The sequence below is a fragment of the Lactuca serriola genome, chromosome 2, assembly GCF_051521515.1.
Source record: "Lactuca serriola cultivar US96UC23 chromosome 2, Lser_US96UC23_V15, whole genome shotgun sequence".
NCBI classification, from domain to species: Eukaryota; Viridiplantae; Streptophyta; class Magnoliopsida; order Asterales; family Asteraceae; genus Lactuca; species Lactuca serriola.
Window position 1 is genome coordinate 172,922,381 of NC_136409.1, and position 25,191 is coordinate 172,947,571.

At 35.7% G+C, this 25,191-nt stretch overlaps 1 protein-coding gene across 1 annotated transcript; it reads left to right on the forward strand.

The window, feature by feature from the left end:
* The first annotated feature begins 20,302 nt into the window (after positions 1–20,302).
* Positions 20,303–21,858, forward strand: WDR5A (Transducin/WD40 repeat-like superfamily protein). The gene is made up of 2 exons (XM_079025394.1): positions 20,303–21,106; positions 21,231–21,858. Exons 1-2 carry the CDS (start codon positions 20,447–20,449, stop codon positions 21,564–21,566), a joined length of 996 nt encoding a protein of 331 aa, XP_078881520.1. The 5' UTR covers positions 20,303–20,446; the 3' UTR covers positions 21,567–21,858.
* The last annotated feature ends 3,333 nt before the right edge of the window (positions 21,859–25,191 follow it).

A 25,191-nucleotide genomic window follows, 5' to 3' on the forward strand; every position in this document is an offset into this window, starting at 1 on the left:
CATACACATAATAGTTATTAGACTTATCCAAGTGGGAGACTGTTGGATTAGTGTCTAAGTCCATAACTATTTTGGTATGTACTTGACCCGATGGTGCATGGTCCTTTTAGGTTGCCTTCACCAAAGCAACTTGATAGGATGAATTATGGAGAGAAAGGATTAAATATGATTTATTAATATATTATGAGAGTAATATATTAAAGGAGAAATCATATTGTTTAATTAATATTAGTCAAGAATTAATTGGTAATTAGTTTTGTGACTAAAAGAGATTAATTAAACTTAAGGGACTGGAATTGTAATTATAAGATAATTGCAATATGGGCTATGGATTGTCTTAAATTAAGGAGTGGACGAATTCTATGGGAAACCCATGGGGAAATCATCCAAGGCCTTAATTAAAGGAGTCCATGGGTTGCTTAGGGCTTAAGCATCCAAATTAGGTTTCCTTGTTAGATAACCCTAATAACCTCCTATATATATGGATCCCTTATGACCCAAAAACGTGGCTAAGCATTCCTCTAGGGCTTCACATGTTTTTGGGTAGCCTCCATCCTCTCTCCTCTTCATCCTCTTGCTTATGGTGTTTGTGAACCATTAGAGGAGTGACATTTGTGACTCTAAGCTTTCTAAAGTCAATACAAGGAGATTTGGGATTGTTATTGCTACATAACAATAAAGGTAATATCTTAAACCCATTCTTATGTTAATATGATTACTTAAATGCTAGAATTAGGGTTTATAGTCGTGGATAACTTGCATGTACAATAGAGAAACCTAGATCCAAGCATTAGGGTTTGTATGAGCACATAGGATGTTCTTAGGACCAAAACCCATCAGATCCTTCATATCGAGGTGATGTGACAATAACCGTTCCGATTTATGCAACATATCATTGTTATTACTCAACAAGATAATGTCGTCTCCATATAGTATAAGTATGATAAAGTCCCTCCCACTGATGTTGAGGTATATACACCGATCTACATGGTTCTTAATTAAGTCATCATTGTTCATCACCTTGTTGAACATTAGATTCCATCGATATGAAGCTTGATTCAACACATATATTGATTCCTTGAGTTTACACATCAGACGTTCTTAACCCTTATAAATGTAATTGTTTGTGTGGGTTATGTAAACATCATTGTGTAACTCTTAGTTAAGAAAATTGTTTGGCCTATATTTGATGTATCTCTAAATCCAAATAAAATACTAGAGCCATTATGATCCTAAGGAAGTCAATTCGAGAAACATGTGAGAATGTTTCTTGGTAATAAATACCCTATTTTGTGAGTACCTTTTAGTGAGCAAACAAACTTTATGACATTCAATGTTCATCATTGGGGTCCAATTTGGTCTTAAAGACCTACTTGCATCTTATGGGTTTGAAAAACCTTTGGTAATTTGGCATGTTCCCAAACATCATTCCTTTACATTAAATTAGTGTCTTCAATCAAAGATTTATTACGTTGATTGATCACAAGTTATGACATCACTCCCCGTGACAGGGTTATTTCGTTCCCTTTGTCAAGATCGGTCTCATGTAATCGTCAAAGTTTATGGGCTGCTGACTTCATAAAAGAAGTCGTTTATGCTATTTCATGAGTTTTAATGGCAACATCTTGAGTGAGATCTTTTATGGTGTTTCATTTGCCCATGCATTTGAAAAGACTTTTCACGAGGCAAAATTAGAATCTCCTAATGAAGTGCTAACAATAATGGGCACTTGAATTATAATTGAAGGTCAAAATCCCTCAATAAACCACTCCCACTGATTTTGGCATTCATAAGAAATCCTACATGCTTCATTTCTAGAATTAAGGTACTATGTGATAGAACAAAAAATCGGTAACCTTTAACACTTTTAAGATAGCTGATGAAGAAACAACTTATAGTTTTCATGTTCATATGATTCAGGATTGTAGATTTTTATTTTGGCCGTACATCCACACCCTTAAAAAACCTAAAGCTTGTATTCTTCCTGTCAAACTCAAAGGGCATTATATGAACAACGTTTAAATGAACTTTGTTTAAGACGTGGATTGTCGTTTTTAATGCCTAGGTCCAAAAATTGGGGCAACTTGGTGTTTGCAAGCATACTTTTCACCATGTCCAATAGATTCCTAATCCTCTTCATGAAAAAAAAATCTTTAATGAGGAGTACACGACATGTGGTATTGGTTAATTATCCCATGATCTTTACAAAATTCAAAGAAAGACCAGGGTTTGTTGCCAAGGTTTTGTATGTCTGCCATAATATATGACACCTATGTCTAATCTTAATGCTTATAATTTATGGATAGGTTGATTTTCAACTTTGGCATCAAGCGTTTTAAACATTTTAAGAGATTTAGATTTTTCTATTCTTCAAGTACGGAGACATGCATCAAGAATAATAATCAAGAAAAGTTATATGATTTTGACCATATACTTTTGTTGGAAAATATCTACAGATGTCAATATAAATAAGCTTTTGTAAACCTGAGCATCTTGTAGATTCTTATTTATTCCTTTGGATGCATGTGATGAATTTGTTGAAACATGAAAAGTCAAGTTACAATAGAACTTCATATTTTACGACACGCATCATCTTATATTGTGATTTGTAGCCTACGCCTTAATGTCACAGCATGGATAAAGTCTCAGACATCTTAATTTAAGTTATCGCCAATATTAAACGATATTAAAGGTTCCATAAAATGGTTGTTTAATTTTGATTTATGGAGGTATTCTTCCAAACAACCATAGCCAACAATATGGGAACTGAAACTAACAGTTACATTATTGTATCGAATCATAAACGTATAGCCAATATTAGCTAACTTTGATACAAATCATTAGTTTCAAGTTATACTTGATACATAAAGAGTGTCTTTAAGACATAAACAATAACCACTTCCAAAAAAACAAGAAAATAACTTGCATGGCCAAGTGATTCTATGTTCAAGTCTTTATCATTCCCAACATTAATTGTTCCTTAAGTTCAATCCAACTTTTGTTCCTTAAGTTCAATCCAACTTTCAGATTGTATGGAATCCCTGTAGTGAAAAAAAAAACATACGTACCATTGAACTTATAAATTGTAGATGCGTATAATCCATATTTTCTTGCAAGTCATTCTTTTCTTTTACAAAAATTTCGTTCCTTGTAATGACAATATTTTCAACAAAGTTTCATTGAGGCTCGACTGTACCAATATTTTGGACCTTATTAGAAATATCCTTATCACTTATTTAAGTTGCACCTTTTTTTAAGTGATATTAAAGTGATTTCATAGGATATCATGATAAAACATATCAATATACTTATTATTAACACCAAAATAATAAGTCATACAAACACCTTACTCAAATATCAGTTTCGCTTTGGCTAGACCAATAATTGAATATTATGGCATCCTAGAAGTTACTAATTCGCTACATAAATATTGCAATCACCTTTGGGCAGAAATACAATACTTATGCATATTATGCTAAAATTCATTGTGTGAGTCATCATCCAATTATCCTTTGGGTTTCTTGAACAATAACTCATATAATTCTTTAATGTTGTCTTTAATTAACTCTAATATCAAACTTAAGTGACCTTTCTTTGATCCAGCCACTTATGCTTAATATTAAAGTTACCATTTATCATTGAAAAATTAAAGTTTATCAAGCTTAATAATCATTGACAAATTTTATAAACAAATATAGAATTAAAGGCCAATCGTAATATCCTTGGATAATTTGATATCTAGTGATATCATCTATCCACCCAAAGGAACCATTTACGATGGTAAATTAAAAGAAAATTAAATTAAAATTACATCATGCAACAATTTAATGTTTATTTTGTTTTGTTTCTACTACATGTAAACACATCGATTATTTTCATAGTAATGTTGTGTTATTAATCAATGCAACCGATTTAGTCATAATAAAATAGTTTGCAACTATTTCATTGGTATTATAATATGCATTTATGATTTAGAAGATTAATGAAGATAAATCATCACAACATCATCCCATTATAAGGTTTTATGAACAGTGGGTTATCCATTTTTCCAAATCGTGGAATCATAACACAGTTTCAATGAATGTCTTGCATAGATGAAAGGCAAAGACGTTTAAAAATTTAGCCCAAAATATTCTTAAATTATACAAGCATTAAAAGGCCACACAGTGCATATATTAAAATGCAAGAATTATGTGGGTGTTTAAAACTTCTTTGGAAAACTTTTAAAGAATAACTATAGAGTACAATCAAAGCCTATGTTATTCATAATTTTAGTTTTTTTTATTGGAATAAGTGACCATGTTTTAAAATAAAAGGAGGAAACATTAGTGTGTCAAGATTGAGTCATGGAAGTGATACACATCTTAGCAGGAAAAAAGGCATCAAAATTAAGAATTGAATAAATAGATAAATAATAAAAAATATTATATGACCAAATCCGTCAAAGCCAAAACCCATTGTCATCATACACAGGAAAGAAAAAAACTACTTTTAATGATTTTCAAACAATTTAGGAATCATATTCACAAAGCATGGCCCCAAACCAAAGTTTTATACAACTCTTGTTTGTATTTTGCATAAGAGAAACTTTAATTTAATCAAAGATTAAAATCTAATTGATAAGGAAAACATGTGTGGTTAATCGTTGGAATCAACAAAATCTACATTCATGCCACCACATTATATTACCTAATAGCAGTGCACAAACTTAAATTCATAGAATTATAGATTTTCCATATAGCTGCGATGGAAAACATATGGCGCACAAAGTGATGGTACCAAATAATTCATTTGCAAAATTAAATTATCCAACCACGAACAAAAACACAGGTTTAAAATTAGGGCATACAAAGTTCATCGGTAAACACATTAAAATTACAAATCATATATTAGGGCATGATTTTTTTTTTTTTTTTAAATTGAACCATGCTCTGATACCACAATGTAAGATTAATAGGCATAATCCAAGATCAATTTATACATAATCATCAAGAACCCTAAATGAATTAAAGAGCACTTACTTGGAGAAGATTATATCCCTTGATGTTGAACATGACTAACTTCATATTATGATTCTTCAACTTCACATAATGGTGTCTAATTGATTGATTATGATGGATACAATGATACACATGATAATGGTGTTCTTATAGAGAGGATTTTGGATGTGGAAAATAAAGAACCGTGTTCTCTCCATGAAACGTACGTCCTCTCATATGTGTGTTTTAATTGATCATTTACACCTTATGGAAAGTATTAGAACCACACAAATTTGGTCCCTCAAGTTATGGATAAATGTCATATCCATCATATTATATATAATTAATCCTAGGGACCTGATATGTCATTATGGCAAATATTATAGTACACAATATAAATGTATGTAACATGTAATGGATATTACAAAATAGTCCTAAGGCCATACTAATGTGTTATTTTCCAACATATGATAGTTTGTGTTTAAAAAAAAACATTCTTCACCGCGAAAACATCTCTCTCTTTAAAAGAGGGAACGAAGCCCGACCAGCAACCCATATTTTTGGTTAGAAAGTAATTGCAAATGAAGGAAGAATTTGTGTGCATTATCCATAAAATGGAGTGACTCTTTTGAATCGTCCCGCTCTCCTTTTGAATCGTCCCGCTCTCAAAATAGTTAAAAAGGTTTAAATATTGTAAATATAGAACGACAAATCAAATTATATAAAAAAATATCATGTAACACCCGATCCTTGTAGGTAAATTCATTTCCATATCTTTTAAAATGGAAATGTTGAATTTTGATCTATGCATTGGGTAGATAGCCTTCTATGCGTTGGATAGAAGGAATCTTGGAGACAGGGCTTTAATGATCTATGTAGGGCATAGATCTTAGTACACATGACATACTTGGCCAAAGCCTAAACCCAAATTTCGGAGTTTTGAGCCCTATTTAAGGAATTAAACTTTCATGGTCCTTACATCCTCAGCCTCCATTCCCCCAAACGTTTCCTTTGAAAACCTAACTCCATTTTGGTGCATTGTGATGAAGCTGCTTAGAAGGTGATGAAGCTGCTTAGAAGCTTGAATCAACCTTGGATCTGGAAGTCCCTCTCCCCCCCCCCCCCCCAATCCATTCATCTCCTAAAGGTATAATTTTTGTACTTTTATGCTTCCATTGTTAGATCTAGCTTAGATGTTAAAGGTATGTCATTTTTGTCCCATAAATTGGTCTATTTGAGTGTGAATTGTTCTAGATCTTGTAAAGTGCATTTCCAGATGTATTTGAGGGTATTAAGTCATAAAAATGGGATATTGGTCATTTCTAATCATCAATGCATAAGTTTTTTTGGCCTATATGAGTCGTGCCAGTGCATAAAGTTTGGAACTTTATCACTTAAAACATTTATTTAGACCATATATGAGAGTTGGACGTGGTGTCTTTCTGTATTAAGCACTTAATGGAAAGTTTGGCTTCAACGTAAGTACATACGACGTACTTATGGCTATGTAACGCGTAGCCTTGTTCTGTCCCGTAAAAGTCATAGGATGCTTTACGTAGGGGCATAAAGCTTTTATGCATGACGTAACCTGGCTAATGTTGACTTTTGACTTTTTTTACCGTTGACCGTTGACTTTGACCAAGTTTGACTTTAGGTCAAATGGGGTAATTTGAGTAGTAGATTGAGGCTTGGTCATTGTTTGATGTTTAGGTGATCTGTAGAGCAGGTATTTGGTGCACTGGTCAGTTCAACTATCTTCTAGACTTTGAGGTGAGTTTCCTGACTATACTCATTGATCGAAGACACCAATGCCGACCCACTAGGTTGTGTTATGTATCATGGTGTATAAGATGTTGCTATGTTGTAGTAAACTATTAGATTGGTAGATCATTATAATTACTTGTACTTGCTGATTATTGTTTATTTGTTACATATGTCGACATATTCGTGGTTGGGTTGAGGCTGGAGACCAGCAAACCCTAGATGGGTGGGTTGAGGTGTAACACCCTGTTTCAAATCGTTTCATAATTCAGGGCCGTGACCCGAAGATTATTTATCATAAGGCTACGAGCCTTAAGGGAGAGAGATATTTAGGCCTCTTTGGATGTTGGTAATGTAGATTAGGTGATCTGAGAGTTCGGTTGGTGCTTTGGAGCCCGTGGGTATAATTGTAAAGTGATAGTTTGGGTATTTTATGAATTTTGGATTTAAGTCTCGGAAGTTTTAAGGAAAGGGAGAGTTGATAGGATTTTAGAGCTTCTCATTACCTTTATGTGGATATAAAGATCGTTGAAAATGAAGTTGGGACGAAGAAGTTATGACCGTTTGAAATTAGGAGGGTTTTAGGGCTTAGTCTAGTACGTTGGTCATACATGGAGTACACTGGGCATACTTGGCATACATGGAGTATGTTGGGCATACCTACAGTACATTGGGTGTACTAAGAATTCATGGAGTACATTGGGCGTACCTGGAGTACGCTGGGACTATGCGATCAGTGCCCAAACCCTATTTTTGTGGTTTAAGCCCTATTTAAGCCCCTTAACTTCCCATAACCCATTCCATTCTTAGCCTCCACCTCTCCAACACCCTCCCTTGAAAACCTAGCCCTAGTTTGAGCCTTGTGAGCAAAAAGAATGTGTTTTTAAGTGCTATGGAGTGTTCTTGGTGCATCTTGGAGAAGAAGGAGTTCATTGGAGAAGTGTTGGTTGCATTGGAGCTTGTAGATCCAGACTTTGTTCACGTTGATCTTTCTTCTAGAGGTATAAAGTTTGAATCTTGATGATGCATTTGATAGATCTAGCTACTCTTGGGTGTTATGAGATTTTCATCACTTTAGTGCATAAAGTTTAGATCTTGGAAGTTTGTGACCTTGTTATGGATAAAGTTGGAAACTTTATCCATCTAAACATCATATTAATTCAGATCTAAAAGCTTGAGACTTGGAATTAATGGATTAGGTTGGAAAAATGCACTTTTGGTCCCTCTGAGACTTGAAGACTAGATCTTGGTTGGTTGGACCATTTTTAATGGATAAAGTTGGAAACTTTATCCATTATGGAGTTATTAGGAACAATAAAAATATCATCTTGATGGGTTTTGATGAATCATACTTAAGTTGATGTTCATATTATGGGTTTATATGGATAATATTGGGTTTTGGGTCCCATTAAGACATGCAAAAGCATAAAGTTAGCAACTTTATGGCTTACTACATTTTAAGGAGCCTAGATCTGAAGTTGGACGTTATGTCTTAACCGATTAAGACCTCAAAAATGGAAGTTGGTCATCTGGGGCGTACGCATATGTACGTTGCACGTACGTGTTGAAGGTACCGATGCTGCGAGGATTTTGAGTACGTCAGGCGTACTCCGAGGGTACGCTGAGCGTACTCACCAGAGGGAACACTTGGGCTTATTTCGGGCTGTTTTAGGGCTTAAGGACTTTGGACCCTTGTTAGTCCGTGAGTTTTTCTATGATGGGCTTTTAGACTTGGACCCATTTTTTACATGGCATATCTTTTGGGCCTTGGGACTAATTGTATGTGGGCCTTGGTGGGTTAGGCCTAATAAGGCAAGGATTAAGTAACTTTTTCCCTTAAAAATAGGATTTGGGGTTTGGACCCTCGTGGCGGGCTATTGACCTAATTTCTAATTAGGGTTTATTTTACTTGTGATTTAGAGTGAGAGGCTTTTTTGAGTCAGTAGTTTGAGTGTGATTTGATACCTTCAATCTGAGGTGCGTTCCCTTCACTGTATCCGTGGGTCAAAGGCACCAATGTCGACCCGCTAGTTTATGTTGTAGTATGATGCTTGTCTTCGTGACAACTGTCAGTTATGTCTATATTTGCTTGATGACTTTGTGATTCTTTTATTATGATATTATGTGGTAGTGGTAGGGGTGAAATAGACCCGATACCGGTTGAAATAGACCGAAGGGGATTACAAGCACCCAAATATGCTTGACTGTATCCGGTTGAAATAAACCAAAGGGGATTGCAAGCACCCATATATGCTTGACTGTATCCGGTTGAAATATACCGAAGGGGATTCTAAGCACCCATATATGCTTGACTGTATCCGGTTGGAATAGATCGAAGGGGATTGCAAGCACCCATATATGCTTAACTGTATGTTTGTACGGTATGGAGTATTTTGGGGGGAACTCACTAAGCTTTGTGATTACAGTTTTTAGAATGTTTGAGTTACTTTTAGCTCGAAAGGGAAGCGTTCGACCTGATCGCACTGTATCCACCTATGTATTTCCGCATCATGTGATTTCGAGATTTTGTACTATGATAATATTTTATTATGATATACTCTCGACTGTTTTGATATGATTATCATATGATCATAATGAATTTAAAAATGAAAATTCTATCTGAATTTTTTGGATGTTTGTAACGACGTAAATTTCAAAACAATTTTTCACATTTTAAAAACACACTTTCATTCATAATTGTTATAAAAATGTCATTGTATCACATAACAATCCATAACATCACATCCCAAGATCATAACATATAAAACTCCTCATGTGTGTGTACTGATCAAGCCACTGATCAAGCCGGCGCTTTCCCGCGATCCTCACTGGTACCTGAAACACATCACACAACATTGTAAGCATAAATGCTTAGTGAGTTCCCCAAAATACCACATACAACACATACGCCTTTCCGGGCCATAATTCCGTGGAACCTTCCGGTCCAAGTGTCTCAGGGGACTTCCGTCCCGAATCCCGGTAGACCCTTCGGTCCTACCCGTATTGACCTTCCGGTCCGTAACCTCCTGACCTTGCGGTCCATGTCCTCTTGACCTTCCAGTCCATATCATCTTGACCTTCCGGTCCTTATCATACATAACATACATAACACATACATATCACATATCAACATATAACACATATATCTCATAATATATAAGACCTTCCGGCCACACTTAGGTATCCTTCTAGGTACAGTATAGTGAGAAGACTCACCTCGGTATCTCAAATAGTCTCGTACTCGATCACACTGGTCTAGCCCCCGCCTAAACACATAACAATACTCTCAAATAAATAATGGCTCTCAAAGGCTAGATTAAATCCACTTTATAATTTCCACAGAAGGGTAAAAGACCATTTTACCCCTCCCTGACCCAAAAGTCCAAAGGTTGACCAAAACCCTAAAAGTCAACGAAAGTCAACAGGAGGCAGTACGTGGCGCGTACCTTCTCTGTACGCGGGGCGTACGCCGGTGAACCACAATCGGGGTTTCAACCCCTTACGCTGCGCGTACTGAGAGTTACGCCCAACTTAAGTCTCAGTTTCAACCATTTCATGGATGTTGGTCTTAAACAGTTAAGACACTTCATCAACTTTTAGATTTGACTCTCCTTGATCCTCTTATCCCATAAAGTCAGAACCTTTAGGCCTTGGCATGGTTGTAAAGGTTCCTACACCCTATAACACCTTTCCTTTTTCCCTCTAAAGGTCTAGATCTCATGCATGGCTCCATATTTACGTCCAAGATTGCATTTTTATGAGCATACAACACTTATAGTCCTGAAATATGATAGATCTAGGCCAATGGAGACCATTTGCTCATAAAGTCTCCATCTTGGGACCAAAAACCCTAGAAATTGGTCCAAGAAGCACACAACACAAATAGCAAGACAAGATTTGAGCTTTTTACCTCAGGAAGAAGCTCCAACCTCTGAAAAGCTCAGATATATTCTTTCCCATAAGCTTCTAGCCTCCAAAATAGCCTCTTCTTCTCTTCCACCACCTTTAAATGACACTTAGTAGCTTAGAATACCAACACTATAGCTAGAAACGAAGGAGGGCACTCTTTTAGGGTTTCACTCTCTGGAATGGAGGCTGAGGTCAAGGTCATAACATTCATTTTATAGTACACAAGCCCCAAATTAGGGTTTTCATTTGGGCTCGCTACGCCCAGCGTACCCAGGCGAGTCCGCGTCCAAAATTAAGCGCGCGAGTACGCGGAACGTACTCCTCAATACGCCCAGTGTACTCATAAGCCTAATATTTCACTTAAGGGACTTAATTTGACAACTTGTTAATTAGTTTTACCTGAATTTCGGGACATTACAATGTTACATGAGGTGGTACTGCTTCGTTCGGTAGACCAAAAAACCCGAGATGGTTGAGTTGAGGCTATAAGACTAGAAACTCTAGATGGTTGGGTTGAGGAAATATGTCAACAAACCCTGGCTGGTTTGGTTGAGGCGATGGGCTAACAAAGCTTGTATATATGTATTGTACTTGTTAGTATTGTGTGGAGTATTTTGGGATAACTCACTAAGTATTGACTTACAATTGTGAATTTCAATGTTTCAGGTACTTCAGATGATTGGGGGAATACAAAGGCTTGATTGTACACATCATCCTATGGATTTTTTTATGATTTGAGAGATGTTTTGATACTTTGATTTTTTTTTACTATGATTTGAAAACAATGTTTTGTATAACGTGTGGTTTATGAAAATGGTTTCTGAAAGCAAAAAATTTTATCATGATTTTTGGTATGTTACATATCAAAAAACTATCTTTTTTAAAAATTCATATCTTTCTTAGTAAGTGGTTTTCAGTTGATCAACAAAAAATATTACATTGCATTAACTTATAAATAATGGTACCTTTATCAATTAACCATCATGTAACACCCCAAAATTCAAGACCAAAAATTTCATTTTTAATTAAGTAATTATAAAACCAATAGTCTGAAAAACATCCATAGTGTCAACCCATATCAAAACCAATATATCAATAGTTAAAACATGTCATAGTAAAACAACATCAGAGTATAACTCCCAAAGATCTCATGTGCGGAAATCATGGTGTGATGAGTTGCGATCATGTCGACTCCTTTCCTTTCGAAGAAGAAGTACCTGACACCAAAACTGAAAACTGTAAGCACGAAGCTTAGTGAGTTCCTCCATCATAACACATACCATACAACAATACATTGCCAAGCATATCTGGGTGTCGGCCTCCCCTTCGGTCTATTTCAACCGAATATGTAACATTCATAAAACCATGCCAAATTTAAACTTTTTAACACATTTCAAAACCATTAAACATTATAAACTTGTTTTCAAAATATTATAATATCAGAGTATCTCAGACACAACATCATAAATGTGAGGAGTTGTACGATCACGTCTTTGCCTTCCCGCGATAATCAGAGGTACCTGAAACAAAAACTAAAACTGTAAGCCCAAAGCTTAGTGAGTTCCCCCAAAATACTCATACACACGTCAATACACATATAATCACAAACAACATACTATGGGTCCGGTCAAACATCGAGTTGGAATACCCCAAGCCCTCAACCATCCGATTAGAATGCCAACATAGTATGGGTCTAATCATCCTCGGGATGGAATACCCCAGGCCCACAACCATTGGGTTGAAATGCCCACATACTATGAGTCCAATCATCCTTAGGATGGAATACTCACGACCCACAACCATCGGGTTGGAATGCCCAGGTGTATTGGCATTTGCACAAAGCAGATAAGCCTCAACCACCAATCAAACATGTGTACATATACCAGATAATCACATAACAATCTACATACAGAAAAACCGATCTAACAGATCATAACAACATAATGACATCCTATCTACCATGATACTGATTTAACCGATCATAATAGCACAACATATCAAGATCACAATCCAAAAGGGCCAGCCTTGGTGCCTTAGACCCTTGAGTATAGTGAGGATAACTCACCTCACAACTATCGAACCGAAGTGATAAGCTCAAACTCTCAAACCACAGTCACAGACTCCACCACCTATATTTACCATAAGACCATTTCCATAAATTTCCAATTTACCGAAATACCCCCGGAAATCAACTAGTCAATCCTTAATAAAAGTCCAGGTCAACGGTCAAAGTCAACAGTCCATGTTGACCCAACTCGTCGAGTGCAGCTCACTGACTCGTCAAGTCCTTCCAGAACTCGAGAAGTCGTAAAAACCCCCAGTTGACTCGTCGAGTTTCGCTACAACTCGTCGAGTTCATGCATGTCTAAATGTCGGGAAAACCCTAGCTGACTCGCCGAGTTGTCCTACTGACTCGCCGAGTCCATGCATAAATCCTTGCAGACAATCTTCATCGGACTCGCCGAGTTGACCACGCAACTCGTCGAGTCCCTTCAGTCCTTTTTCCATTCAGATGCTTTTAAGCCACCCTAAAGCTTCATATTACAGATCAGGCTTCCCAAGACATGTTTATCACATAAAGTTGAAAACTTTATGTGCATGCAAGGCTCTAAAGGCTTAGAATATCGAATCCAAGCTTATAATGGGGTTTAACTCAAAAGGAAAGGCTCATACTTGCTAAAGCTGGAGACTTTATAGCTATAGAGACCAAGATAAGTTCAGATATGAAGTTGCAACTTCAAATCCTAGCCCATACCCGAAAATGGTTAATATACATGTTAGAAAAGCCCTAATCTTAAACATGAAGATATTTAGAAGGAGGAAAGTCAAAGTAACGACTTGTTACCTTTAAAATTATGCCAATAAGCAGAAGAGTCAGATCCACCTGCTCCTCTATGCTACTACCCTCTTATACTTCAAGTCTTCTTCTTCCAAATCACCTTCCAAGCTTGAAAATCACACAAAATGGAAAGCACACATGAATTAGGGTTTCAGAGCTGAAGGGAACAATGAGGGGAGGCGATGGGAGGCTAATGACCCTTTAAATAAGGTATAAAACCTAGACCTGGCAATTTCAGACACGAAGACACGAATCAGTGAGAGAAACGACACGACACGAATACATCTTAAAAATTGAGATAAAGCTTATTTCTCATCGTGTAATCGTATCATGTCAAATTCATGGCTGACACGTTTTCATGACACGAATACACGAATTGCCAGGTCTAAATTAAAACCCCATAAATTAGGGTTTCATCCTCCAGCTCCAACTCGTCGAGTCATGACCTCCGACTCGTCGAGTTGGCCACTTAAGTTACATGGTCAAATCAGTTGCAACTTGACGAGTCAGGGCATCCAACTCGTCTAGTCGACCTTTCAATATGAAAAAAATAAAGTTGTAAAGTTAATAACTGAGAGTCGGGGTGTTACAAAATACTGTCGAGCATATCTGGGTGCTGGCCTCCCCTTCGTTCTATTTCAACCGGATATTGGGTCTATTTCACCCCTACCACTACCACATAATATCGTAGAAAATAAGCACATAAAACATAACAGATAGTGGCATGCCATAAAACTATCACACAGACAATCATCTCTACTACAAGCAACTACTAGTGGGCCGACATTGGTGCCTTCAACCCACTCATACAGGAAGGTAACTCACATCAATTGTGTGTGCCGAAATCGTGCTCCTCGGATGGCTCAGGACTCATCTGCCTAAAGCATAGCAAGTCCCTTAGTTAGTTATTGGGCCAAGTATGACTTCCTTATGGACCAACTTCTAATTCATGTCCCAAGGCAAGGTTCCCTAGTCCTTTCCCTAATGGGCGTTTTCCCCCAAGGCCCAATCCATAATAAAATTAAGGCCCAAGTCCATTAGTTTAAACTTTAAAGCCCAATAAATCCTAATAAGGCCCAATACCATAAATTCCAGTCCTAGGCCCAGAGGCCCAACAAATCCAAGCCCAATCACCCAAGGCCTAAAAACCTCATTAACCATTCTGTATGCGTACGCACGACGTACTTAGCACGTACGCTGGCTTTGACCAGAAGCGGGAAACTGACCCGGAACACGCAACGTACCAAGGGGTACGCCCAACGTTCATGCCAGTCACCCTTAAGTCCTTCTTTTGACTTAATCCATTAAGTCCCAATGTCCAGAACATAGATCCACGTCCTTTAAGACGTCCTAAACCATAAAGTTACAAACTTTATGTCTTTTCATGCATGGATGGGGGTTAAGACATGATTTAAGTCCTTAAACACACTTTGTGACCATCTAACACTTGCATGGTTGTGGCTTAACCATCAAGATCCGATTTTTATGGTTCTAAACACCTCCAAGAGCCAAAAAGGACAGCTCATTTGGACATAATCTTCTAAAACTCACAGGACCTCAAGTATGGGACCAAAATGTGACATAAAACACCCCAAAATTAGATCTAAGCATGCAATGATCAAGTTTAGAGCTTTATACCTCTAATGGGTCAGAAATGATGCCAAACTTCTGGATCTACAAGCCTTTTCTAAGCTCTTGCTCCTCCTTCAAGCTCATTCTTCTTCAAAACCACCAAAATAACACCAAAATGTTCAAAGTTTGCTCAAGATACATGCAATGGAGTTAGGGTTCGAGTTGGGCACTGAGAGGACAAGGTAGGGTGAGCGGATAAGGATTTGAAGGGTTATAAGTTGTTTAAATAGTGGTCAAACCCTAAAATTTAGTGTTTGCATCTGGTCACCCTATGCCCAGTGTACGCATAGGGGCTCCTCGTTCTGTGCCTCATATATGTACGTCGTGCGTACACCCTGTACGCCCAGCGTACGGTCCGCCTAAAAATTCAAATATTTCAATATTACAACTTGAATAAAAACAACATAATACCTAATAAATCATGGACGTTACACATCATGATCGAAATTAAAAAATTAATAGATAAGTAATTTCTAAATTAATCAATCATAATGTTAAATTGTAATACTAAATCGAAAACTATGTTTTGTTTTATTTAAGATTCAATTACACGAATGGTCCTTATGGTTTGGGTTAATTTGCACGCTTGGTCCCTAACTTATTTTTTTTAACTCGGAAAGTCCCTACTGTTTGTTTTTGTTACGCGCTTGGTCCCTACTGTTTGTTTTTGTTACACACTTGGTCCTTGTCTTACCTAAAAAGACTATTATTTAAATAGGAAAAAATGGTGGAGTATGCAAGGTAAGGTGAGAGGGTGGGGTTAGGATGTATTTATTTAAATAAATTAAAAAACTCGAGGGCAAAATAGTCTTTTTAGGTAAGACAGGGACCAAGCACGTAACATAAATAAACAGTAGGGACCTTCCGAGTTAAAAAAATAAGTTAGAGACCAAACGTGCAAATTACCCTAAACCATAGGGACCATTCGTGTAATTTACTCTTCATTTAAACACAAACCGCAGGTAGATGTTATTGAATGATATTATTCTGCTAGATGTGTATTTTATAAAATGGTTCAAAATAATTATAAATTTATATATCAACTTAGTGTATGATATATTATTTTATAGTTAATGTCTTATTATTTTCAACATATGTATGCACAAAATTTAATTATATAGTTTTATTATGCACAACGCGTAGATATTTGTCTAGTCTTGTGAAAGAAAGGGCATTTGTTACTCAAATACACCTTTGAAGGAACCCTAACTGACCCGGTCAAGAAATCACATCGAAATAGGTTGGCATAATTCGATGTGTGTGTTCGATCAAAAGAAACAAGATAGAGATGGAAACGAAGAATGGGTTGCGATAGGAGATGTGATGTTGGATAAGGCTTAGCAGGTGCTGCATGTATCTATATGAGTCTTGAATCAAGCCCTAGAACTTTAGAAATCAAATATGAAGGAATATGTTGTCACAACTGGTATTTTAAGGCTAGGAAAATCCTGTCCATGTATAATTACTTTTGGTGTATCTTGTAACCCTAAGTATGAGATTATACATGTTATTCATTCAAAAACAACAATTCGAATCAAAACTCACTTGTGCAAGCTCTAAACCTAATTCAATACACTACATTCACTCAACTTTGGGCTTGAAACCCTAACTTTCCGGTTCAAACCTCTTACTGGACTAGGATTCTCATATTGGGCCTAATGGGCCAGTAAACCCTCAAATTGGTTCTTTTGGGCTAAGAATCCACATTTGGGTCCTAATTGGACCCACATTCATAAAACAATAGTATTTTGGGCCATACAATTTTCATGGGCCTTATTGGGTCGGGAACCATTTAACTTGTCTTTATGGGCCGAAAACCCACTTAATTAATCACATTGGGCCGAAAACCCAATTATTCTACTCTTTTGGGCCAAAAACTTGTATGTGGGCCTAATGGGCTGAAAAATTCCTTATTGGGCTATATATTTTTTGGTTGCTATCTAAATTAAGCCCAATGTTTATTCTTTCTTTCCTTCCCTCTCTAATTCTCGGTTATTAAAAAAAAGATAATGAGGGATTATTGTGTTGACACTTCATTATTGTATTGAGGTAATCCATGCTTAATACACAACATGTAACAATGCATAGTGTATTAGCCTTCAAGTAATACCTTTGATCCTCCATTTCTTTACTTCTTATTCTCGACCGAAGACCTATCTCTCTTCACTCTCCACTTCAAAATTTTCAAACACTCTCTTTCTTTAGCACAAGAAAATTCCTTCATGCATCTCTTGTAATTTTCGTGATCTTTGTGTGGGAAATCAAGAGCTTTGCATCAAGTATCATCTACTTGCTCCCCAGTACCATCAAGTTTCGAAAATCTCTTCAAGATAAAACATGTTACGGATACTTGAAAACTAAAGAAAACCTAATGAGGGGCCATATTTGACAAAAAAGTGAGCCTTTTATGATACTCATGGTTTTAAGGGGACCAAAAGAGTCATTTTTGGGTAAAAATGGGTTATTATTACATTCACGGTTTTGTGGGGGTCAAAAGTGTTATTTTTGACAAAATGGGTTTCTTTTGGGCCTTCTCGGTTTTAATGGGCAAAAATGGTCATTTTTCATTAAAATGGGCCTTAGTTGGAAATTCACGGTTTCATGGGCCTAAAATGTAATTTTTGGCCTTTATAGACTTAAATTGTCATTTTTAACAAAAATGGGCCTAAAATGTAAAATCCTTGGCTTAAGGGACCGAAAATGTCATTTTTATCAAAAATGGACCTAAAAATGCCATTTTATCAAAAATAGGCATTAATTGTAAATTTTCGGCTTAATGAGCCTAAAATGCCATTTTTCATTAAAATGGGCCTTAAGTGTAAACTTTCGACTTTAATGGGCCTAAAATGTCATTTTTAACAATAATGGGCATTATCTGCAAACTTTCGGCTTTAAAGGGGCCACAAATGTTAATTTTGACAAAAAGTGGTTTTTTATGAAATGTTGGTTCTTTCGAACTAAAAGCGATCATTTTGACAACAAACGGGCTATTTACAACATTTTTACTCTAATTGGGTCTTAAATGCTTGTTAGGCTTTGTTTGGCAATTTATTCATAAATGGGCCTTATATGTGTTCATCTTACTTCTTTATTGGGCCTTACGACACACTTTACGTTAATCGGGCCTACAACAAACAAATACTTTGACATTTCGATAAAAGCAAATCGTATTTTTATCACTAATGTTTTGTAATCAAATATATACTCGAAGTATTATTTAAAACATTAAATAATATGATACACTGTTCACGTAAATTTCGTTAAGGCTCTTGTAAGACATTCCTTCACCCGTACTTACCTAGTGTACACTGTAAGTCCTGTAGTTATAACTAAGTCTCTTGGAAGGAGAGTGAGAGTTTGTGTATAGTTCAATACGGGGTTGACACCCCACACCTAAGCTGTTTGCTACAACTAGACTAGGCCAGTCTAGGGTGATAAATATCTTACCTTAAACAAGCGACGTCTGAAGAACGTCATGACAGACATAACAGTCCCATTAAGCATGGTTATAACGACCCACATAGAGATTAACAACACAATAAATTTACGGAATACATATACTATACTCTTGATACATTGTACTAACCATACATTTACTACATTATTCGGGTCTTATGGTTTAAGACTATATCTCTTTTACAAACAACATAAAATATAAGATTTTCTGGAACTCTATTTTCATACACTTTCAAAACCGGAACACACATGCTTTAATACAAGATTTGAAACAAAACTCTCAAACCATTTCTATAGAAAATATCGAATTTTCTGGTGTTTACAAAATGTTACAAAGTTTTTCATACAAACATGTTTATGAACTCACTAACATTATATATGTTGGCATTTTCAAAATAACTTGTATTCTCAGGGACACGGTAAACAAGTCGGTTGTCAGGAAAATGTGGACTTTTGCTGTATTTTTGTTTCATCATACATTTAATATTTTGGAATGTAATTTGTGAACAAATACAATGATGTAAACCTTGTATGTTGTATTATTGAATGTATGGTGATGATGTTGTCTTTGATTCATTTATACACACTATGATGATATTACAAGATGAAGTCACTCGCCCCCGGACGTTTCTGCCGTCTGGTTCGGGTGGGGGGGGGGGGGGGGGGTGACATATGTGAATGAATAGATGTGGCTACTACTGTGTAAAACCTGACCACCACCCCTCTGCCGTAGTGTCACTGTCTTTTGGCACCTGTAGAACTAACGTGGTTGCGCACCTCCATCGCATTAGCGAGGTTGTCGTCTTTCTTCCAAATTTCTGTCATGGTCTCTATATTTCTTTCTTTCTTTCTTTCTTTCTCTCTCTCTCTCTCTCTCTCTCTCTATATATATATATATATATATATATATATATATTAATTGAACACTTGTTGATTCTTAATCTCTCCTTTCCTCTTGTTGATTCATGAATACATACACACATGTAAATTATTTATTTAACAGATAAATAAGAAAACAAATCCCGTCAACACCATCTTCTTGCATCAACAAAAAAAATCAAATTAAACAACACAAAATGTAAAGCCACATGTCATTCAACATCAGCTAAAACCTCGTCATAACGCCATGTTGATTCCCCATAATAACTAGCTATGAATTAGGGATAAACATTTGACCCGGTAGAACCGAACCGGATCAAAATTACAAGAGTCGGCCTGGATTGGATTGGAAAAATACCAAATCCGACTCCCCAAACCAGATAACAATTGCAATATATCGATGTAGTTCCCGATTCCAGTATATCCACTTTTTGGTTTTTGGGTATTTGGTTCTCAGGCTTGAAACCGAAAACCGGTTCTGGAAAAACAGTTCGTTGGCTTAACCCGGTTCTAAAAGCGAAAACCTATATCGGAATCGAAACTTGAACCTGTACCCCTTAACCGGTCCGACTTTTGATACTCTATTTTTATGCATTTCGGTTCTCAGGTATTCGGTTCCTGGTTCGGGTTGGAACCAAGATTCATACCTACTGTGGAGTGGTAACATGAGTAACCGGTTAACTAACTAACATTATGACAAAAACTTTTGTATTGTCTACGACATCTGCACACATAAATTTAAGAGTTTTTATATAATTTTCCAATAAAAAAGAAGCTTAAAAGTTAAAAGTGTTCATGTCTCGTTCTCATATGTGTAGGTTGTATATCAGAATTCAGAAGCATTCATTTTATCTCCATTGAAGACATGACTATCTAATTATAAGTAGAATAAACACAAGTCCATAACCACTTTTAAGTTTTAAGTTTTGACTTTCGTATCAAGGTTTAGAGCTCCGTAGACGAACTCCAAAACCTGCCTCTGTTCTCAACAATGGCTTCATCGGAAGAACCCGATAGCACCGCCTCCATGCCCCAACCTTACAGGCTAAAGCAAACCCTCACAGGCCACAAACGTTCCATCTCCAGTGTCAAATTCTCCGACGACGGCAAGCTAATCGCCACCTCTTCCGCCGACAAGACCGCCCGCACATGGTCCACCTCCGATGGATCTCCTCTCCAAGAATTCATCGGCCATGAACAAGGAATCTCAGACGTCGCATTCTCCTCCGACGCTCGGTACCTCGCCACCGCTTCCGATGACAAGACCGTCCGCCTCTGGGATGTATCCACTGGCTCACTCGTCAAAACCCTAACCGGACACACAAACTACGTCTTTTGCGTAAATTACAACCCTCAATCGAACATGATTGTCTCCGGTTCCTTCGATGAGACAGTTAGGGTTTGGGACGTGAAATCCGGCAAATGCTTGAAGGTGCTTCCGGCGCATTCTGATCCTGTAACCGCTGTGAACTTCAATCGCGATGGGACATTAATCGTTTCTAGTAGTTACGATGGATTGTGCAGGATTTGGGATGCATCCACAGGGCATTGTATGAAGACTCTGATCGATGATGAAAACCCCCCTGTTAGCTTTGTCAAATTTTCCCCAAATGGAAAATTCATCCTTGTAGGTACCCTGGATAGTACACTGGTAAGTCAATTCTTCTTTCTTCTCTTTGCAATCAGTAATTCATATCTTGTTCATTGTATTCACAGTCTTCACACCCACCAATTTCCCTAAAAAATGCCAATTTTGTGTGATATTTTTGATGCAGAGGTTATGGAATCTATCAACTGGTAAGTTCTTAAAGACTTACAATGGCCACACAAACTCAAAATACTGCATTTCATCAGCATTTTCAATCACAAATGGCAAATACATCGTGAGTGGCTCAGAGGACAATTGTGTATACTTATGGGAACTTCAAACAAGAAAAATAGTCCAGAAACTTGAAGGTCACACAGATGCTGTGATAACAGTTGCTTGTCACCCAACTGAGAATATGATTGCTTCAGGCGCTCTTGAAAATGATAAAACTGTGAAGATTTGGATTCAGGAGGTCAACAAAATAGAAGATCAAACAGATGCAATTGAAACAATAAAACAGTAAGTCATTTCATGGTTTCTATATGAGTTCACAGTTCATTGTCTTCTTTGGATTTTCTCTTTGAAAGATGGCAAGAAACATTCGAATTAGCTGTAGCTTTTTGTATGCAGATTCTGTAGTTTAGTTGGTTTCTTTTGATCATGGTGTCATAATCAAACTGTGTATTTAGGTTGATGTTAACTGTATTCTAAAGTTGAATCTTTTAAGTCATGGACTTTTAAACTTAGGAGTTTGATTTGGCGTTATTGAATGTAATCTCAAACAAGATAATGGAATAAGTCATGACATTCTATTATCATGTCTTTTGTCATGTTTTTGTTTGATTTGAACAACTGAATTGTCATTCAAACGTATAATATGTTATATACAATTATTATTATTTATAGTTTCATATGTTGACATATTTGGTCTCTAGACTTCTATACGTTCGTATATTCCACCCTCTTTGTTGAAAAATAAAATAAACTTAAAACAAATGGTTTCAAACAAATTCCATAGATGTACATCGCCTATATTCTATTATCAAGAAAACATATTGATGAATATTTGGATTTCAATGTACAACTTGCAACATGGATTTCAGAATGGAATCAAATTAAAGAATCGAACAAAATGGAACGGGTTTCAAAGACAGATTAAGTGTAAGTTTTAATGTTTAAGTAATCACAAGAAGGGGTACTAAAAGGCCAGCCTGTTTTCTACATAGAATAGGAAAAATGGGCCCAAAGACAATATCTTCTTCATTTTTGTTTCCTTATGAAAACGAATGAATAAAACTTCAAAATTTTGCAACATGGAAAATTGCATTAAGTTTGGTTTTTAGTTCATCATTCATTTTAATTTTAGTGTGGGCTAAGTTTAGGTTTAATTTTTAACAACTTGTTTGGAAGTGTTTGATTTTAGGGTTTCTCTTGGAAGGAAGGAAGAAGGTTGAGGAGATAATGATAAATTAGTCATTTTCAAAAATCTAAAAGGTAGGATGTTATTGTTAAGTGTAATGAGACTGTGACCAAATCCATATATGAAACCATGAGAAGGACTTCGAAAGAATAAGAAAACTTGGACGAAACTTGAAAGTTTTTATTATGCTACACAGATCAAATATATATTTTATTCTATAGTATTATTTTAATTTAATAGTACATAGTGTAGTCATACGTTTTGGGATTTGATCCGATCCAGTCAAATGAATTCAAATTGATTTTTATTTTTAAAACATTGATACCAATAGTTAAAATAAATTCTAATATGATCCAAACCAACTAAATTATAATTTAGTTGGGATCGGATTTCACAATTGGGTTATCGAAGTAGGACGTTTAAAAATAATAGTTTGCATATTTGTCAACTCTAAACAAAAATAAAATGTTTAGTCATAAAACAAAAATAAAATGTTTAGTCATATTAAAGCTTATGAACAACAATTAAGAAATAATATATTATAATTTAATAATTTATAGATAAATAACTTTAAGTACATATTAATTTTTTTATTGTTTCATTCACCGTTTCAAAATTTTTTTTTATTGGGTAATATTTACTAATCTATTCAAAAAACAATTTAGTAACTTTATATATATATATATATATATATATATATATATATATATATATATATATATATATATATATATTGATAACAAATTGTTATTTAGCTTTAATAGAATATTCAGTTTTTTATTTTAAAAATAAAAATCAATAAATCAATAAATAATAAATAATTCGGTTTGATAATAACTAATAAAAAATCTGAATATCCAAACCAAATAATCTAATCATTATTCAATTAGACAATACAATTTTATTCTAATAATAATTTTAAAAGAGTTCTAATCCTCCTTAATAAATGAAGGTTTTTTTTGCCACGTGTCAATCTCTCATGAGTTTTGACACTTGTCATTTTATGGTATTTTTGAAATAAATATTATGTACTTGTTAATTTTTGATCTGTTTCAATTTTTAAAATTAAAGTCATATACTTATATATGTAAAATATTAAATATCATATATATGATATTAAATTGTAATAAATACATTTTTCCTTTCTTATTTTAAAGTTGTACATTAAAAAATATTTTATATTTATACTTTAATTTAATGTTTATTTTTTTTTAAATCAACCCGTATAATATACGGTCTCACACCTAGTTCTACATTAATTTAAAAGTTCAAGAATGTATATATAAACCCTACAAAAGCTGGAAATTTTATTAACTTATAAAATTTCGGCGATGACGAAAGCTTGAAATCATTGATGCTGCTTTTTTTTCCCTTCTAGAATCCTTTTAAGATTGGAATCAAATAATATTTTAGTTTTTCTCAACTATGGATTAATATATTTCATATTTAGACTAAATTACAAAGGATGTGGTTTATCATTGTATGGATATAATATAATTTCTTATTTGTTTTTCTTTCCACAACAATACCTGTTGCGCTAAGCTGTTCATTGCAGCAACCGACTACCAAGCCATTAAATCTAATAAATGGTCAATTTACCTTCATTTTTTCATGTACTAACTTTTCATCATTTTGTTGAGTAACCTTAAAATCAAACCTAATATCTCAAAATCACAAAAACCCATGTCTCGTCCCAACGTTGGCCCATGAGATTGCCGAGAGTGGACTTGGTATGGGCTCGACATGCACCGAGTTAGTTTGAAACCTCTAACTTGACATGTCGAACTCAACAATCCTATTCGATGACAACAACTTGTAGAGGAGAGAGAACGTGAAACTAAAAAGAAACTATCAATTTTTAGTTAAAAATTCATTTTTTTACAACTATTCAATCAAAATATATACCGATAACTATCTTCATTTCTTACTATTCTCAAACTTTCAATATTAATCTTACTTCAATCAAACCTTTAACACTCAAACAACTTGGGTTGTGATGACTTGGTAATGTGTGTGGAAGATATGATGGATAATCTTTTGACAAATGGTCAAACCCTGACACTATTCAACCTTTATGGCCACAGAAGTTTGCCTGTAGTGACTCCAGGGCATGAAACATAGTATCATGTTTGCAGCAGGCAATTAGTCTTCCACATGGCGTAACATCTATTCCTTTGGCACAACTCCTTTCCTCTTGGCCCAACACCTTCATGAATGGTACAAGCTATAACCCCATGGCGCAACATCCATCTTCATGGCGAAACATGTTGCTCCAAGTTGATCCAAGCCACTCTAAGTTTCTCCAAACCACATTTTGGAAGATCCATTCCTTTATGACTTGATTCGTTCCTTTGACACATGCTCCATGAACCCTAAGTGCTCCAAATGCTCAAGTCACATATGGACCAACACTAGGCTAACAGAACATATGTGGTGAAGAAAATAGGTCGATCCATTTGAGGTTGTTAGAACATGGATGATGAAGGGTTTTGGTTGATTCTTTTTGAGTTCTTTGCTTGTTTCTTTTTGGAATTTTTTGATTGTTTGGAGAGTTTGAGGAAACCATTTTCAAGGTTGAGTGTTAAAGGTTTTTCTTTTGGTAACGAAATTTCCCTAACGAGGGTTCTAGGCTAATTTTCACGCACCGACTCAAGTTGTGCCAAGAGATTGATGTTGTGCCATCAAGGAATGGAGTTGCCCCGAGGAGGAGAAGTTGCGCCATCCTCAT

Bases quoted from the DNA above. Each gene is read 5' to 3' on its own strand.
- WDR5A (XM_079025394.1), top strand. From the start codon at position 20,447: ATGGCTTCATCGGAAGAACCCGATAGCACCGCCTCCATGCCCCAACCT. The intron at 21,107-21,230 runs GTAAGTCAATTC...TTTTTGATGCAG, and splicing joins GTACCCTGGATAGTACACTG to AGGTTATGGAATCTATCAAC.